The sequence below is a fragment of the Leptinotarsa decemlineata genome, unplaced genomic scaffold (genome assembly GCF_025532065.1).
Source record: "Leptinotarsa decemlineata unplaced genomic scaffold, Ldec_3_MD MMD2_tig00026307_RagTag_RagTag, whole genome shotgun sequence".
Lineage (NCBI taxonomy): Eukaryota > Metazoa > Arthropoda > Insecta > Coleoptera > Chrysomelidae > Leptinotarsa > Leptinotarsa decemlineata.
This window is the reverse complement of record NW_027412681.1, coordinates 9,244,745-9,263,847: the sequence shown is the minus strand read 5'-3', so window position 1 is coordinate 9,263,847 and position 19,103 is coordinate 9,244,745. Positions and strand designations below refer to the sequence as shown.

Genomic DNA, 19,103 nt, shown 5'->3' with positions numbered 1-19,103 from the left:
CCCCTTCTCAAAATTTCATTGAGTTTTTTATTCTTGAATAGTTCTGAAAGGTTTTTTCTATCTGGACGTACTGTACCAACTGCATATATTCCATCTCCCAGTAGTTTTTCCATGAGAGCTACTGATGTAAAGCAACCAAGCAGTTTTAATTTTTCAGTTCAGCCGTGAAGCTGGTAACAACTTTTTCTCCCAGAAGATCTGTGGCTTGACCAGTATCTGATTTGCCTGTATAGATTTGTAGCCCGTAGTTGCATCTGCCAAACACCATACTTTGTATCCCCTTTTTACGGGTTTCATAGGTAAATACTGCTTCAGTGATGATCTTCCTTTGAAGGCGATCATTGATTCATCCACGGAAAGGAATGAAGAATGTTGGTGTGATCTAGAAAATGAAGAATTCAAATTGTTACAAAGTTGTCTTACTTTATGTAGCTTATCATGACCAAGCATACCCCTTCCTACTGCTATTGAATTATCATTTATATGAATATTTTCGATAAGTTTCTTGAATCTCTTCGAAGACATTACTTGCGATATTACGATATTACAGGAACACTTAATATAGGATCACTCGACCAATAATTTGCCAACGTGGGTAAAGAGTGAATTCCCATCAGTATTAGCATTCCGAAAAGGGCTTTCATATCTTCCGAGCTTTGGATGGTCCTGGTTGGTTATCACGTTTTCTAATCAAGTTTTGTTTTGCATACAAGTTCGTTTGATGTACTATGGACTTCATGATATTTTCATCAAAAACTCTCATAAAATAATATTTTTCTCTAAAGTACTTCGAAGATTCGGATGCAACTCAAGGATTCTCAGAAATTATTTTAGAATCAGTCACACGTTCTTTCTTATTTTCGTCAAGGTTAAGTGTTTTATGCATCCAAGGAGATTGATCTTTTTTTTGTTTTTATTTTATTTTTGTTGTTGTCAGCTTCATCTTGTTTTAATACACTTTGTACATCAGATTGTTTTATCTCACATTGTGGTACTTCGGGTAATTCAACCTCATTCTTTGGGGGTGGAATGGAGATCAAATCATATTCAGGAAATGTAAACGAATCTTCTCTATTTTCGGTTGTATCAAAATTACATACTGACAGAGAAGTATTTGTACAGCCAAGTATCTCCATTTCTTCTCGCGCTCCTTCGTCATACTCTTGTTCGGAGTCGTACTCATCATCAGGAAGACCATATAGATAATTCAGAGCCGCCTATGCTTGTGCTGGATCGTTCAGATCCCAAGAGTCTAGAAAAAAGTATATGAAACCGAGGGAAATATACTTCCCACCCCACAAATATTGAAAAACGCAGAGTGGGCAATGGGAAGTATATTTCCCACCTAACAAACTTGTTTTCATACGTTACCAAATGATCGAATCACCTAATATTGAAGTATTCTCATGAAAATTACTATATAATGTCTTAGCTCTTACCTGCCATTATATTTATTGGAAAAAAAACGACGAAAATCACTTTTACACGTCCCAAAACACCTATTAAATTGATCACAGTTACATTGGAATGTCGACTGTACACTAATTGTGGAGACTACTGAGTCAACTAAAATGTACGCTTATGCTATTGTGCGATAGATGGCACTTCTTTATTTGTTCAATAATATCATTGTATATAGACTATACAAAGATAATGTTTAGCGATTTCCCTTTATAATGTACTTTTGATGGTGAGAAAATACTTCCCTTTGCCGATGAAAGAGTTAAACAAACAGCTTTCTTCTGACGCAGTGGACTGCGGCATCTCTACAAAATTTGTTGAATTTCGATTTACAGATTTCCGTACGTGCACAAAGATTCACTTCACTTCTCAGTAAAATATGTTGAGGTTCAACGAAATTTATTCGATGAAGATACTCTCTCTCTCACTATGACGAAATAAAAAAATCGTAACGAATATCACTAATTCTAAAAATAAAAAGTAAAATATGAGTAGATTTCTGTAAATGCACAAATGTTTACTTTCGCTTATGGGTAAAAGATGGCGGTACAATTCAAATTTGTAAAATCATCTGTGAAAACAATAATAAACAAATACAAATATTATGTCATAAAGATGAAAAAATTCAGAGAAATGAATATCATTAATGATCTCAAATGAAATTGTCAAAAATTAGATCAGTTATGATACACACAGTGGGTTTATCTAGAGTCTTCCAACTCCTACTTTGAATCATTTCTTATGATATAAAAATATTCAAACTAGGTACATCTGCTAGTAACGTTTCAAACTAGAAGGATGTTTATGGAATATTCCTTCAGAAGTGTCTCTTAGTTCTTTCTATGTTTTTATACCACTTGTATGTGTAACTGATGTTAGGTATTGCAGTTTCGTCCTACAAGGGATCTTTCAAACGAAACTGCAGTAACGTTAGTTACAGATACAAGTGCTATAAAAACCTATGACGTTTCAATTCTCATTTTTCATGATGATCTCACACCACTTTCTAACGGTTACAACCATGTAGTATTGGGAAACCTCCTTCAATAGGTCTCTCAATTATCTATCCAATAGTGGTTTACTATTGGATATAGATCAGCCTCTCCAAATGGATCAGCCTTTTGAAAGAGTCTGCAAACTAATGCTGAATATCATAATTTCATTCAGTTCATCTCTCCAGTTCATCTCTACAAATGTCCAATATATGCGTTCTGAAAATGAAGTCTGTTTACGAATCATTTCTTGTATTGTGAAATATGTGTGACAGAATATCATTGATAACACCTCTTGTTCTACATACGACTTCTAAAACGTACACTCTAGATTCCATGTATCCCCTCAAGAAGGCGTTATATCAGGTAATCTAGCGGGCCAAGTTGGATCATTAACAAACCCATAAAAAAAATTCAGGACTGTGAGAGATTGCCAAATGACTTTGATTCATTTGCAGAAATCTGTGGCGATAGCTAGCTGTACCTACATTACGAGAAATGCCTCAAAATATCTTGTACCAGAAATACAAATCTCATTAATAGGAAATCATACAACTAAAACAATGAATGCAGTACGCAATTTAGGAGTGATAATGGATTCCATAATGATTTTTAAATCTTACGAAAAGAAAATCGTCAACATGTGTATCTAATTTTTTGAATGGATCCATTATTAGAAATACAATTCATTTCAGAAACGCAAAAACTCTGCTGGATCTATATTACTATTATATCTATAGTCCTCTGAACTTTGCATGTGTTATTTGTAGTCTGCAATTTACGATTTATCAACAGAAAATATTCTGTGTTATCTTTCATAGATGGAAGAAAAATGTCAGATATTTTAATGTTGTTCAAAATACTTAACAATCGTGTCCATTGTCCAAAGTTGATAACAAAAATGTCATTGAATATACCTTGCAGAGACCTGCGAAACCGATTCAGGTAAGAACCCTCCTTTATGCAGAGATTCAAAAACAATGTGGAATCTTTTTTTATCAATCTTTCATATTTGTTACTAGTGTAATATACTTGGCATTTATATATTGTTTACCCACTATCTTTCATATGTCAAATGAGAATATTTTTTTTATTTATTCTCTTTGTATCCCCAGTCGTACAATAAATAAATAAAAAATATGGTTTTACGTTTCAGTATAATATGGTTCGAGTGTGTGATTCGTAAAATCAGAATTAGGTATATGCATTTGAGAACTCATAGATAGGATACAACTATTGAAATTATGATGAGTATATTCAAAATGGTTGGATCACTTTCAATCACTAGACAATAAATACATTCATCTGTATTATTTTATAAGCACCTAGTCTGCATAAGAACTTCCCATATCAAGCAATTTTTCAAAAATGGTTATGCATATGACATTACGATTCTCCTGGATAGGAAGACTTAACAGATTGTCTCTGGCAATGAGGCTGCTGATTCTCTTGCAAAGGAGAATGCTGCAAGCAGCTTCATTGGACCAGAACCTGCCATTGGCATCGCTTTAGGCTTTGCCAAACAAAGATTGAACACCTTGATGGCAAGATGATTTATGGACTTCTGGCAGAATTTTCCAGGATTGGCTCACTCCAAGGCGTTTATTCACCCTTCGAAGCTTGATACTAAATAGTTATTGGACTACAGTAGTGATGAACTAAGATGTCTAACAGGCATTCCTACAGGTCACTGTCATTTGAATTATTATATGCAGAGACTCGGACTGTCGGAAGACAGTGTGTCGCCTCTGTTTGAAAAATGATGGAACAGCAGAGTACATTCTTTGTGCCTGCCCCGCTGGCGACCGAATCAGGTTTTTAGAGTTCGGCAGGGCCGTACTCTTACTATCTGACATGAAAGACCACTCATCATAGAAACGTATCGTCTTCGTTAAGAAGCTGAGTTCGGTCGATAGTCAAGCGGTTCGGCGTGGGTGCTTTGTTCACTCACTCGAATTGACTGCCGTGTTGGTCGGTGGTTCAAGCCCTAGTCTGAAAGATCGATCTTCACTTGCTATCGTCCAACCCGTGTTAAGAATCACTCGTTAATCCTTAGCTCGCACAAGTTTCGTCTTCTGAGGGTTGTCGTTCGTAAGGGTGCAACAGCTGGTTAATGGAAAAACAGATTTTTTAAACAGATTTGGTCGAGTGTGAATAGGTGTGAGCCACAATAAACCCTTGCGGGTTGCGGTGGAGGGTCGAATAGACCCACTCACTTTGCTTGGAGCAGTTTGATCTATTCATTCGTTGGATTTGTTTCGACCCAGAAGGAGGTCTGCTATTTATTACATTTTTCGGATTTTCAAATATTGTCAAAATTTGATTAGAAATTTTGGTGAATTTTGTTCTGAAAATCCACCAATGAGAGTGCTGTAAATGACAAGTAACATCAAGAATTACATAGATAAATAAAAATTTCACACTCTTCCTGATACAAAATTTTATTGCTATCATTACATACAATTTGATAATTCTATAACCTATATTAAAAGAGGAATAAATTACTTACATACTAATTTGTTAAGTATCTATGAAACAATGGGATGTGAGAGAGTATATAAAATGAAATTTCCAGTTTCACTGAAAACCAGATGAAGATTCTGATAAATCAATATGTTAAGACAGTTTTGACCCAGTTAGACATGCTTCTATTACGAATACTCTGGATACGGACACAGCATAATGTAACAGTGGGTTTTAGTGAAACATTCGAAAACTTGCTTTCGAAAAATAATAATAATTCTCGAGTTGATTTTATTCGGAAAAACGAAAATATTTGATAGTATCTATTCATGTGTCTGTTGATATTTCTTCGCTCTCCCAAAGTGAAGGGGTATCATATTGTCTTTTTGAATATTTCAACATTTAAAATTTTCGAAATGAAGTTATTGTCTCAATTATATTGTTACTGATGCACCCATATTCATCAATGGAAAAAGTATTCACTCATCGTCATTCCAGATGATTCTAGAGAAAGTAAAGCAGTTCTATATGCTTTTATCTGTACCCGTATCGAGAATTAAACTAATCACAACTCATCCAAAAAGTGTAACTCTGAAAAGTATGAAAATTGTAATAGAGAACTTTAAACACGTGTATTTAAAGTTTATATTTGAAGATTATTACAAAGACTCATTGATTGATAAATACTTACTCTACTGAAAAGTTGGACAAAAAAATCCAATATACTTCCAAAACCATTCTAATCATATGTAAATCGTGATCCGTGTGAACACAAAAATATTCTCAGGGTGTTTTGATAACAGTTAACTGGAGGTTTAATCCAAAAAATTCATTTCAGTTCAAAAATTCATATGATTCAATATTGAACTTATTGAAGTGATATGAAATAAGCTGTCTCACACTCTTCGGAGTTACAATAGGGAAGTATAACAGTTCAATTAACCATACTTTGAAAGTAACACAGAAATAATTTTTTGAAATCATTCATGCGAAACATTGTGCAGTATTTACAATAAATTTATTATTTCGATTACTGTACATATTTAACAAAATCCCGAAACACGTCAAATTTGAATTATAATTTGAAATAGTTCAACGGACAAAGGCTACCCCTACCTTCAACCCCCGTCGAATGACATTTTTTTTTAAAATAGGAAGTATAGGCTTGTGATATATCTTTTGAAAGGTATCTTCATTCTTAATTCAGAAATAATATCTTTTTTAAGTTTATTGCAAAAATTTTGAAATGAAATGGATTAAAATCATGTGGTTATAGAGATTCGATAAAATACACTCAAAACGTATTGCAATATAATCAAAACTTATTTCATGTTGAGTAAGAAAGTAACCAAAAACAATAGCAATGTTCTCTTTAGAGAACCGTGTCAGTATTTCAATTCAAGTTTAAAGTTCGTTAACTTCCAGTCTGACAAATGACTAGATTAACGGAAATGCAAAAAATTACAGTTTTCTAGATGATGGGTTACGGAGATAAAACCTGAACACAACAGGAAGTACCTTGCCTATTTCATGAGAAATTTCCCAATTTACCGCCCATATCTCAAAGAATGATAAGCAATATAGGGCAGCAGTTTCGCGAGCTTAGTCTATGGGGCAGATAAAAAAAACAGCTGCCAATGCGATTGAGTAATGAACTCAAATTAGTCCAGTAGACTAATCGAGTAGACAGGCATTCAATATATTCAATGTTAGCCATACATCGATAGTAAACATATTAAAATAAAATAAAATGCATCCCTATAAAATAGTACCTACTCCGGAGCTCATGGAAGACGATTTTGATGAAAGAACTTATTTTTGTGAGCAAATGATTGATATGTTGGATAACAATATCATCCAATCAGAAGACGTTATGTTTTCTGATGAGTGTACTTTGTCTCTTAACGGTCATGCAAGTCGGCAAAATTGCCGCTACTGGTTTACGGAAAATCCTCAACATATGAGAGAAGAACACACGCAATACCCTCCAAAGGTTAATGTTTGGGCAGGGATTATAGAAAACCGTATCATTGGTCACTTTACCATTGAGGGCAACTTGAGTTGCGATAATTATTTGGCACTTCTTCAAAATAGTATGTCATTCTAAGTTTAACAAATTTATATACTGATCCAGGAAACCCTCACTGAATACGATATGAATTCAGCAGGATGGAGCACCACCACATCACCAAGTTAATGTCCGGCAATACCTCGATACAACATTTCCCAATCGGTGGAAAGGGAGGCGACGATCGATTGAATGGCCAGCGCGATCACCTGATCTTTCATCATTAGATTTATTTTTATGTGGAAATGTGAAGAGCAATGTTTACAAAACTGAACCCCTAGATTCGAATTAATTGAAATAACGAATTACGCTTGCGATTAGGTCGGTCATGTCTGATATGTTAAGGCCGCCATACACTGCAATGTTGCCCGACAATTTTAACCGTGGCGAGTGAAATTGTGCGTGCAAAATTGTAGGGACGAAGCGTTCATATATTGTCAGGTCAAAAAGCCAGTTCGCAGGTAGTTTGGACAGCGACACGATGAAACGAACACATAAACTGGCAGTGGCAGCGGCATTAGTGATAAAAAGGCAAAATAGAAAAAAACGTCGCAGGTGGTCCAAAGATTGGCTGCTAAAAAGACAGCAATTTTCACATATTCATTTGTTAACTTTATTAAAGTTACAAAAAGACGTAATTTAGTTATTCTATTTTCAACATGTCGTTTAATTATTTCAGCAGTTTTCATTTTCAGCACTTCATTATTTCACAGTAATTTAATTTCATCTGTTTTAGCATAGAATTCATGCCTTTCCATTTTGGACAATGGAAGTCCTGAACATTTCTTCTTATACAGAAACATTGTCAAGCACCTTCAAACAATCTTAGTTTCAACGTTACCACATTGTTTAGCTTCGCTCTTTGTCTACAAAAACAATTCTGTCATTATACTTCTTTGAAATCACCTTATTTTCAGTTTACCATTTCAAATGTGCAACAATTTTACCGAGTACGGGTTGAAAATCTGAAAAAAGAAGTTAACACAGTTAACTTCTCCTGAGTGTAATTTTATAACATAAATATTAATATATTTTTTTTTTATCTCCAACATGTTCAAACTGTGAAAACCCAAATAACTGTTCAATTTGTTGGTATTACAATTAACAAATGAATATTTGGTTTCTTTCCAAAAAAATGAACAATTCCTTACATAACCAGAGAAAATACCCCATATATTTTTATTATCACCTGTTGTAAATGTTCCTATTCTGCTAGTTCCTGATCACTTTCAATATTGGATTGGCTCTGACGCGGAACTTCTTGGTCCTCTAAAAACTGGAAATGTGTAAAATATCACAAATGTGGCTCATATACTGCGTCACTTCCTACGCCGAATTTTTTTATATCTATTACTTTCTTCCTTTCTTTTTTTACTGATCCTCTCATGAAATCTATTTTTTTTTTAACAGTCTCCTTCGTCGAATCAAGGTCTACCTGCTGTACTTTCGTCACTAATTCCTGGTACGCTTTGTTTTTCATTATTTTGTACCTATATTCTTTGCAGTTTACATTCCACAAACAAGGGTGACTTCTATATAACTCAATAAACTCTATTACAAAATCTTTGCTCCAAGTTCTTGTATCCATGTTTTTGCAAGAAACACACTTTTTTTAAACGAGTTTTCGCCGTCGATGAATGACGGTTAAGATTGCTATGCCCACACACACGTCGACTTGCACGAACCTGTTGACACGTACGTGTAAAATTATGGTGGCGACCGTAATTCAAATTGCTGAATAAGATTGTCAGTACTACGCCACACACTGCAATTTTGCACGCACAATTTTACTCGCCACGGGTAAAATTGTCGGGCAACATTGCAGTGTATGGCGGCCTTTAAACAATGTTAGAAGACAGTTTTATTTGAGATAAGTATGTTGCCAAGACGTTCGCGGTGAACATTTTGAACATCTACGTCATTAACATCCATAGTTCTTTTTCGTATTCTACATTTCATTACGTTTTGCATCAGATACATTTTAGTTTTTGAGTGTATTTTATCGAATTTCGTTAACCACATTATTTTAATTTATTTTATCTTAATTTTTGCAATAAATTTGAAAGCGATAACATTTTTGAATAGAGAATGAAGAGGCCTTTCAAACGATATATCACAATTCTATACTTCCCATTTAAAAAATGGGAGGTTGTACCTGTCATTCGAAGGGAGTTGACGGTAGGGAAGGCTTTTTTGCGTTGAAGAATATCAAATTATATTTTACATTTGACGTATTTCGTTTTTTTTAATATGTACAATAACCGAAATAATGAATTTACTCCATTTGGCTTTTACACACTGTATATCTCAACTCTCTCGAAGTGTTCACGACAAAGGCAAACATTTTCTGAAAACTATGAATACTAGTGTTCTAATTGTTGGTGATAATCTGCGTCGAACTACCATCAGTAGAATTATTATTTTGTTATTGATTATTCCAGTTTTTATTTACACGTATATTCTTCAGTTCTTTCACTACAAGTATCGCAGTCAACTCGACAACACCAAAGGAATTTACAATTACATTGGAATGTTCTGGTGAACTGATGCGTGTTGTATCCCCTGCCGCAGCACATCAGGTCACAACCGTCCGTTCCTGCAACAAAAAGGAATGTTATCTGTATAAAAAAAACTAGTGTGACAAATAATTTCATGAATATCGCCGTTCAATGAGTATGTATATGCATAAAGGGGTCTGTTAAAAAATAAGGTGAATTTTAATTTTTCCCAAAACATATTTATTTTTATTTATTCATCAATTTTCATTTTCTCCTCTTCAGAGTAGTCCCTCTCAGATATAAAACATATAATACACTCGTGTCAGCGTATTTTTCAATCCTCAAAACAGTTCTGGCATGCACTTTTTGGTATGTACTTGAGGTATCTGAGCGATTCGCTTTTTATCTCCTCAACCGTCGCAGAACGCCGTCCTTTCATGGGTCTCTTCAATCTTGGGAACAGGAAGAAGGTCGCTGGGTGGCAAATCTGGTGAATACGGTGGATGCGTGATTACGGTGTTGTTTTCGTCCAAAAATTTCGAAACAGCAATGACGAGTAAGCAGGTGCATTATCGTGATGGTCTTGGCTCCTCCCGCTCTTCCACTGAGACGATTGGAGTTATGACCCTTTTATGCAAATCTGGATCGCCTTTGACATCATTCAACAATTTCTGAGTTAAGCTCATGCGACAGTTTCCTTGGTCAAAATTCCACAATATTGGAACTAACTTCGCTGCCACACGTTTCATGGCCAGAATTTCCGAAAAAATAGCAAGAGATAAGCCAACCAATATGCCGATATCCTCAGCAACTTTTCTAATAGTGATTTGACAATTTTCCATGACAATTTAATTTACTTTCTCAACATTTTCATTGGTTGTTGATGTGCAAGGGTGTTCAGGACTAGGGTCATTCACATTTTCTCGACCTTCTGTGAAAGTACCACTTGTAAACATTTTTCTGGCTCAAAGTACAATCACTGTATGTCACTGTCAACATTCCGAGTGTTTATGAGCATCGCATTCCATTTTTTACGAAAAAACTTATACAAATTCTTTGATTCAATTTTTTCCATAGCAGAAAATCTTCAAACACGCGAAACAAATCTAACTTTTATGCCTCCCACTAATAAACTGAACATACTGAACAGTTGCTGAAACTGTGAACCTATATTCGAGACGAGTGAACCATGCAAAATAAAGAAAAAAAAATCGCTAATACAATCTACTTAGCCTGCGAAATTTGAAGAGATCTTTTATATTCTATTGCATCATTTTGTTAATTATACAGGCAGATATTATGAAACATATACAAAAAATTACTTTTTGAACAATCAAATTCCATAAAATTTTCCGCAATTTTCTTCGCATGGATTTCAGTTCACGGATTTTCTGATAGCAAAAATTCCTCACGTATTTGCCCATCTTCGAATTACAAAAAATTCAAAAACTAAACCAAAGGTTCAGCCGATTGAACTGAACAGAACAGAATTTTATAGTATTTTTTTCAACAAAAACTTGACGTGATTTATTAAATTGGCATAACTTTTTGTATTTATGAACCTATTGTAATAATTCAACCCCTAAATGTTAAGTGAAGCTTACCACAATACTTTGATGAAAACTGCAGCTAAATTGGTAAAGCCGTTTCTGAAATTATCTCTTAGACAAAGTGATAAATGGACGGCAATTTCAGAAACCATTGTTTCGAGACCAATTGAGAAATAACCCCAATAATTCAATCGAATAACATTTCGTGAGTTTTCCACTGGACGGTTTACAAAACCGCTACACGTGTTTCATTACACGAGAGATAACTCAGACGTGCTCATATGCGCATAAGCACACCTATTGTAAAGTGAAAGACGTATTGTTTCGTGAACTGTTCAGTGAAAATCTCTCAAATCTCTTCCTAGATTTGACAAGATGAAAGTGTCGTAGGGCGTCCCACTTCAGAGTCGGTTTTCTGGGAAAGGCACCACCCACTATTCCTACATTAGAATCCACAATACCGCAAATCTGCCAAGTTTATTATAGAACAGTCGCTTTGCTATCAGTGATATCAAAAATCATGAAGAAAGTTGTAAACCACCATATCCTCAAATATTTGGAAGGCTTCAACATCTTGAGCGATCATCAATATGGCTTTCGGAAACAAAGATCAACAGGCAGCTTCTATCATATGTCACTCATATTTGGAATAACGGAATCAAGAAAGATGGAGAATCAAGAGCTGTTACGCTTGATATTTTTGAGGTCTTTGACCGTGTGTGGCATGAGAGTTTGCTGACCAAATTTCGATGCTATGGCTTGTTGAATCATTTCTGTGTATGGCTCCCCAGCGTCCTGAAAGAATCTTTCCTGCAAGTGGCTGTCGATGGATATCTCTCGAATACACATCGAAGGCACATCTTCACCGGCAACAGGGGGTGAAAGTAACCAGGTTCAATTCAACGTCACAAAAACCGAGGCATCGGTTTTCTCCAAGAAGATAAATGTCTCCGAACCCGATATAATAATGTCAAGTCAGACCAATTCAGTTTTCTGCTTCGATAAGTTTGTTGGAGGTTAATATGGACACCAATGTGTCTTGGCAAAATCATGTCGCTGGAACTGCAAAGGCTGCTTTCCAATAGCTTGAAACACTGTTCTCAACCAGAAAAATATACACACCTCAGTTACTGATGCTTCATAAAGCTCAGATCAGAACTGCTTTGGAGTATTGTTCTCATGTATGGAGCTCTGCCTCCAAACATACCCGGAAGCTGCTGGATTCCATCCAGAAAGAGCCAACCGCTTGATTGGCGACGCAAACCATGTGCAACTTTAATAGCCTGGAACACCGAAGAAAGGTTAGAGATTTGTCTCTCTTCTATAGATACTTTCTTGGGAGGTGTTCAAGTGATTTGGTACATTTTATTTCACGAAGAGCACTACATATCAGAAATACGCGATTGTGTCTGCTCATCGTTTTGAGGTTCTACTCAGCACACCACGAACTTCACTGTTTAAGAACTGTTTCATCTGGAGAACTGCGTTTATGTGGAATGAACTTCCTGAGAACGTTTTTCCAAAAGGATTCAATCTACAGCGATTCAAATCCAACGTGAATCGCTACTTTCGCACAGGCACCGCTCCAAGAGCGCCATAAGAATTTTTCTGTAGTGCTTGAGTTTTGTCCTGATAGTGTATCTGATAAAGAAAATACTAAGGAAAGGGTTAATCCTATCCTAACAGGGATTCTATGCTTTTTTTTTTTCGAACAAATTTCTGAAGAGATCTATTATTCATCCATAAAAATCTACCAATTCAAAAGAAGAAGTAGAAACATCACTGAAAGCTCAAAATTTTCTGGCTACTCACCCCTGGAAGTTCTATTACACTGTCTGCCAACAGTGCCCAACGACCCCGCAGAGAGGTCTTTTTCACAGTAGTTCGGCGACATCTGCAAATACACCAACTCTGACTTCTTTGGTAGCTTCTTCATGGGAACCTTTCCCTTGGTGAGTACCAGATGTTGCTTCTTCACTCTCCGGTGGTTCTCCAGAGCTCTGGGGAGCTGAGAGGTACTCGCCGCCACCGGCCTAGCTCTGTAGTATTTTTTCATCAAGCTGTCGCCTACTTGCCGAAATGTTGGGAGGGTTTTCCAGCAGGTTTTCATGGTGCAGCTCCCTGAGACGCCATGGCATTTACACTCGACTATGAGATTTGATTTGATAGCCTGGAAGAGGAGGAATTATTAATTGTCTGAAAACACTATCAGGATTGAAATATGTAATAAAGGAAGTATCGTTTCGGATTCGATTAATTTTCTGAAGATTTTTTTTGAATGCTGGATATTCCTGACTATGAAAAGTCAAATAATCGATGAACGAAAGAAGCACAAACATGTAGAGTAAAATGGGGATATTTTTCAGAAGAGATCAGTTTTTGGAAAAAAATTGCAAACTGAAAGAAAAAGCCACTTTCAAACATATGGCCATTGAGTTACACCATTTGTACGTCTAATATTCATTATCATAATTTATACTCATAATAGTAATGAAATTCTGAAGAGATGAAACTGTAAAGCTGTCAATAATGAAATGAGTGATTGAACTGAGAAAGTGATTTTTTGATATGGAAGATGATGATGGAAATGAAGAAACGTATAGGTATATGAATTGAATTTGTTTCAATAGTATGTTATGGTAGACCTAATATGTTATGGTAGTATACAAGATTTTCATTCAATTTAATTTTTCTTTCACGTGAAGAGATTTTACTACTCAAAATTATTCAACTTTCAAGGATACGAGTATAATCCGGATCATAAGATTTGTTTTGCATGTGCATATTTGCGTTTTCTCAAATATTCATTTGAATTTCTTATAATTTTAATGTTACCACGTGAATTTTTTTATCTTTCATCTACAGGGTGTTCCTTAAACACATGCTAATATTCAAGGAGGTAATTCTTAGACCCATTTTAGGAGAAAAACTTCCTATGGACGTATGTCCTAAACGCCTTAACTTTTGAGATACAGGGTGGCAAAGTTTTCAAAAATAATCAGTTTTTTGATAATAACTGAGATAATTTTGTAGACATCTTTGACATATTTGGTACATATGTTCCATGCCTCAAGGCGCATTTTCTGATGTACACAAATTTGTATTTTTTCAAACAGTGGCATCCCTACGGGTTTCGCATTGGATATTTTTGGGGAAAAAGTACTACGCCAATGCTTTCGTTTCAAAATAAAATAATTTTTAAAATCCTCATTTATTTTTGAGAAAATTTGATCACGTGGTATTTCTTTGTCCGACGCATGATTTTCACTCAAAAAAATAAAAATCGACAGAAAGAAAATTAAGAAATTAGATCAATTCTAAAATGAATGAGAATCTGAAAATTGCTTCATAACGCATTACCAATTCCCTAATAATATTTGAAAACATAATCTGCAAAAAAATACATTTTTCACAAAAACGAGTTTTATTTTATTTTGTGACCGTAAGTCTAAACGAATAGCACAAATTTGTTAATTAGTAATAATACCAAAACTGATTATAAAAATTGTTGGAAGTGGTCACCTGCACTTAGTATGCATGCTTCAGCCCTTCTACGCATGGAATTACGCACCCGTTCAAATATTCCCGGCGTATTTCGTATAGTTTCACACGAGGCAACTATTCGCTCTCTTAATCTTCTAAAGTATCAACAAGAGTTTTATACACAAGAGTTTTAAGGTGACCCCATAAAAAAATCTAAACTGTTGAGATCGGGGGATCTTGCTGGCCATTGCTGAGGTCCTCCGCGACCTATCCAACGATTAGGATAAACTGTATTTAAATAGTTTCGGACAATTACACTGAAATGAGCAGGGGCGCCATCGTGCATGTACCATATTCGATTCCTTAACGCAAGTGGCACATCTTCCAATAACCCAGGTAAGTCTTCTTCGAGAAAGTGTGAATAACAACGACCATCAAGCCGTCCTGGTAGAAAAAATGGGCCTATTAGATGATCACCTACAATTCCTGCCCATACATTAACCGAAAACTGGTGTTGGAAATGGGTTTCGGTTATTGCATGGGGATTTTCTTCAGCCCACACATGATTGTTATGGAAATTTTGAATAGCATTCCGAGAAAAATCTGCTTCGTCTATGAACAAAATTTGTATCTCAAACTGCGGATTTAGTGCTTTACTTTGTAGATACCACTGACTGAAGTTCACACGATGTGGAAAATCTCTGGGGATTAATGCCTGCACTCTTGAAATATGGTATGGGTATAACAAAAAATCAACCAAAATACGCCAAACAATTTGATGACAAATATCTAGAGTTCTAGCGATCTTCCTCGTACTCCTCTCAGGATGTTCCTCAATTTCTTGCAGCACCGCTTCCTCAATTTCAGGAGTTCTTACTACACGAGGTCTATCTTCCGGAGTCCCTTTCTTGAAACTACCAGTTTCCCCAAGTCGTCGATGAATATTTGAAAAGGTTCGGCTATCTGGTAAGGCACGATTAGGATATCTTTCCTGATAAAGGCGCCTGGCTTCTGTTGCATTACCATCGGCAAGGCCATATACGTATTGCATTTGCGCCATTTCCGCATTCTTATAATTTACCATATTTACTGATATTGCATTTGCGCCATTTCCGCATTCTTATAATTTACCATATTTACTGATATTCAGAAAAACAGCGGACTACCAAAATAACTTCAATAACACTTCAAAATCAATCAAAATGCGCTGTGATAGTTTTTAACACCAACACCTCACTTTGAACCAACATGAATATTAGCTACTGACGTTTGTAAATACAGAGAATTCGTTTTTTATTTGAAATTTAGTTGTTTCTGTAGTAAAAACCAAATGGATATTTTTTATTGGAATATTATAAACATCATTAATGAACATCAGTTACTATCAATAGATATGTCAAAAATCTTAGTTCATTCACCATAGGTGAATATAATTATTTAGAGAAATATTTACTTTACTATCTGTCCAAGGTAAGTGGTTTTTCCACCAACGATGCAAAGTTGATTGAATCAGAGCTCATTCAAATGAGGTTTGGCCTCTACTTCTCCATCTTTAGACAAAATTTGTGTGAAACTTTCCAAAGAAGAAAACACCAAAAAACTCTTCACAAAGGTATATGTAAACAGAGCATAGAAGTTGCATTTTTCAGGAAGATGAAGAAAACCTTTTTTCCGCTAAAACTAATCTCTCTAAAAAATGTATCACATTCAAATCAGAGATTTCAAAAAACTTAAAAGTTCGATTGGTTGTAGAGATATTCGAAATGAACCAAAATTCGACAATGATCAGAGAATACCGCGTTTCGATTACCAAGTCAGCATCAACAGAATGCATCATATAGTGCTAACTTGCTTAGCTTAGCGAGACAGTTCTATTCGATGGATCAGCAAATTTTACTTTTTTCAGCAAACAGTCCATTTTTTCAGTTCAACTGCAAATAATTGAACAAACAACCTAATATTTTTCTTTATATTCTTTGTTGAATAATCCCATTTTTTGAGTTGAAAAAAAATATTTCTCTCATTCGGCAGGTAATTAGGAGCATTAATAAAGAAGAATTTACTTTCTCTGGCTGATTTGTGAGATTTCCAACTCTGATCAAGTCATTTACTGATCTTACTGATCGGTTTATTATCACTATATTTGCATAAATGAATGCTCATATCTCAGGTGTCACTTTGGTCGATATTCTTCTAGATATGGTACCAATTTCAAAAGTGTTCCAATTGTAAAATTCAACTAAGAACTGAAAATTATTATTTTAGTTAGCAATGGAGTTATCCTATATTATTCAAGTACTCCTTTCAAGCTTCCTGAATGACTTGTTTTCGAATCATGAAACTTTCAATTTCATCTATAATGTGATATACAGGGTGGTTCATCGCGAACATTCCTAGCAAGGTTTTCCGTTTTGCATGTGAAAATGAGAAAATTCATAAACCTGTATACTTTTATTTTCTGAATGACATATTCACAAATTGATTTCTTTGATCAGTACTTACGTATTATCTTATTAAATGTTGGAATTTCCGTCATGCATCTTCATACAATAGTACAGCAAATCTGTTTGAAAAAAATCTATTTTTCCGTTAACCAGCTGTCGCACCCCTACGAACGACAACCCTCAGAAGTCAAAACTTGTGCGAGCTAAGGATTTACGAGGTCTTTTAATGTATGATTACTAACAAGACTTTTCGAAAAATATCAGAAAAAAAGTAAAAATGCCAGAAATAACATATTATTCTCATCTACTATTTAACTGAACATAAAATCTAATTGACGACTGATATTTGTTAGTTTAAAAACCGTTTTCTAATCTGAAACGTATGTATGCTCACACAAAAAGAAATAAACCAATCTGTATTGTTTTTGCTGGACCAGTCTGTATATCAACCACTTAGGAGTCCAAGGATTCGCACATACCATTTTGAAAATAATACATTCTCCATCGTGATGACAGGCTTACCCGAATAGAAAATAAATATCTGACAAGAAAAAGAACAACACCCAGGATCTATGACTCATGCATGATTCCTATAAAATTACGATCTGCTAAATTATGATCAACAATTCATCTTGGTAGTTCGAAAACAAAGCAAAAACGGTCGAAAACCTGGAGGCGACTTCAGTGTACGAGTACATAATCATTCTCGTTCGTAAAGTGCGTAATGATCTTTGATTCATATAATCAAACGGTGCTTCGCATACCTTATCCGAGAAATTACCTGTCGTTAATGATTAGTTCAGACGAACATGCTATATGCTTAGGGTGTTTCTTGAATTTGTAATGGCGAGTCAAATTATGGCTTTGTTGGAGGTTTCTCCTCGGAATATTTACGCAATTGATTAGGGTATTAACATTGAGTCTGTAAGAAATCATTCAAAAACGAAGACGATTCCCAGATAGACTTTTACTCAGAACTCATTTTCTGTTTCTTACAGCATTAGTCACATTGTCATAGAGTGTGGTAAAATCAAATGGAATATGGAACAAAAATCATTTTCCGAGAAAGACCTTCTTCAAGGACCTTTTTTGGGAGTTTCACCATTCATAAACTGATGAAAATCTAAATTGTAATTGAAAGCTGTATTGGTATAGAAAGAGCAAAGTTACTGCGTAAATTCGAAGTATGTTCCATTTATCAGTAACCTGTTGTATTTAATAATTTTGCTCCTAGGAAGAGATGAAAACTTATACTTATCTCAACATTTCGAAAGCTAAAATCTGCCTTCGTCTTCAGAATCGGAAAGAACTTTGACTGACCGGGAAGTCATCAAAAAAGTATTTCCAGCACCAGCAATTGGATGGACGTTTGAATCATCCCATCTAACAAAATATTCTGTAGAGGATGACATATTCCCAGCTCCAACAAAAAAAGTAATGAACAATATTTCACCCCTTCTCATAGTTTGGCGTGGGAAGACATCCTACACAACTTGTCGAAATATCCATATCTAGTTGGAAGTCTTTCTTAGCGGAAAAACTTGAAAGGTTATTGAATAGACCTATCAGACGCATTGTCTTTTGCTCATCCCCCCAAATAATCGACCAATCAGAATGCTAATCAAACTGGCGAATAGGTGAGTTTGGCATTACTTAATTATCTAGTGGAGAGAATCACGATAAGGAGATTTTGGTAGATATATTTACTGACACTCAATCAAGACGTATTTCTCGAAGCACTACTCAGATCTCGTCTGAAAAGGATATAGAATTCACCATAATAGCTGGATTTACGACATTTTCATAAACAGAACCACTACTACGGTTCTTTAAGATGAAGTCACCAGGTTCAAGGTCACTAATGCTTGCCTTTAGTCTGTCTGTAATCACTGCTGGTGACAATTTGTCGGAGGTCTTTGATAGCAGCTTACGCACACAACATGCATCTGTAGCTGGTGCCAGAGGAGCAAATGTCTGTCAACTCCGTAAAAATTGTAATAGTTTTCCGTACCACGAGTAAAAATTTGGATAATTCGTCTCCACTTTTCTTCAATGGTAGTGTTATTCCAAATACAATGAAAATGAAATATCTATGTATTATTCTTGAAGAAAAACCAACCTGGAGTACTCAAATATCATTCAAT

At 35.3% G+C, this 19,103-nt stretch overlaps 1 protein-coding gene and 1 long non-coding RNA gene across 2 annotated transcripts in view; both read right to left on the bottom strand.

Annotated features, from left to right (window-relative positions):
- Positions 1–1,055: 1,055 nt before the first annotated feature.
- On the bottom strand, positions 1,056–1,547 carry LOC141485132 (uncharacterized). The gene is made up of 2 exons (XR_012467025.1): positions 1,440–1,547; positions 1,056–1,252 (listed from the first exon to the last, which is right to left on the bottom strand). It is a non-coding gene; the product is annotated as an uncharacterized lncRNA (long non-coding RNA).
- Positions 1,548–4,876: 3,329 nt separating this feature from the next.
- Wnt2 (Wnt oncogene analog 2) overlaps positions 4,877–19,103 on the bottom strand; it is a 295,795-nt gene continuing 281,568 nt past the window's right edge. The window contains 2 exon segments of the mRNA XM_074180839.1: positions 4,877–9,580; positions 12,845–13,202. Of these exon segments, the coding sequence (XP_074036940.1) occupies positions 9,429–9,580; positions 12,845–13,202 (510 nt within the window). The 3' untranslated portion in view covers positions 4,877–9,428.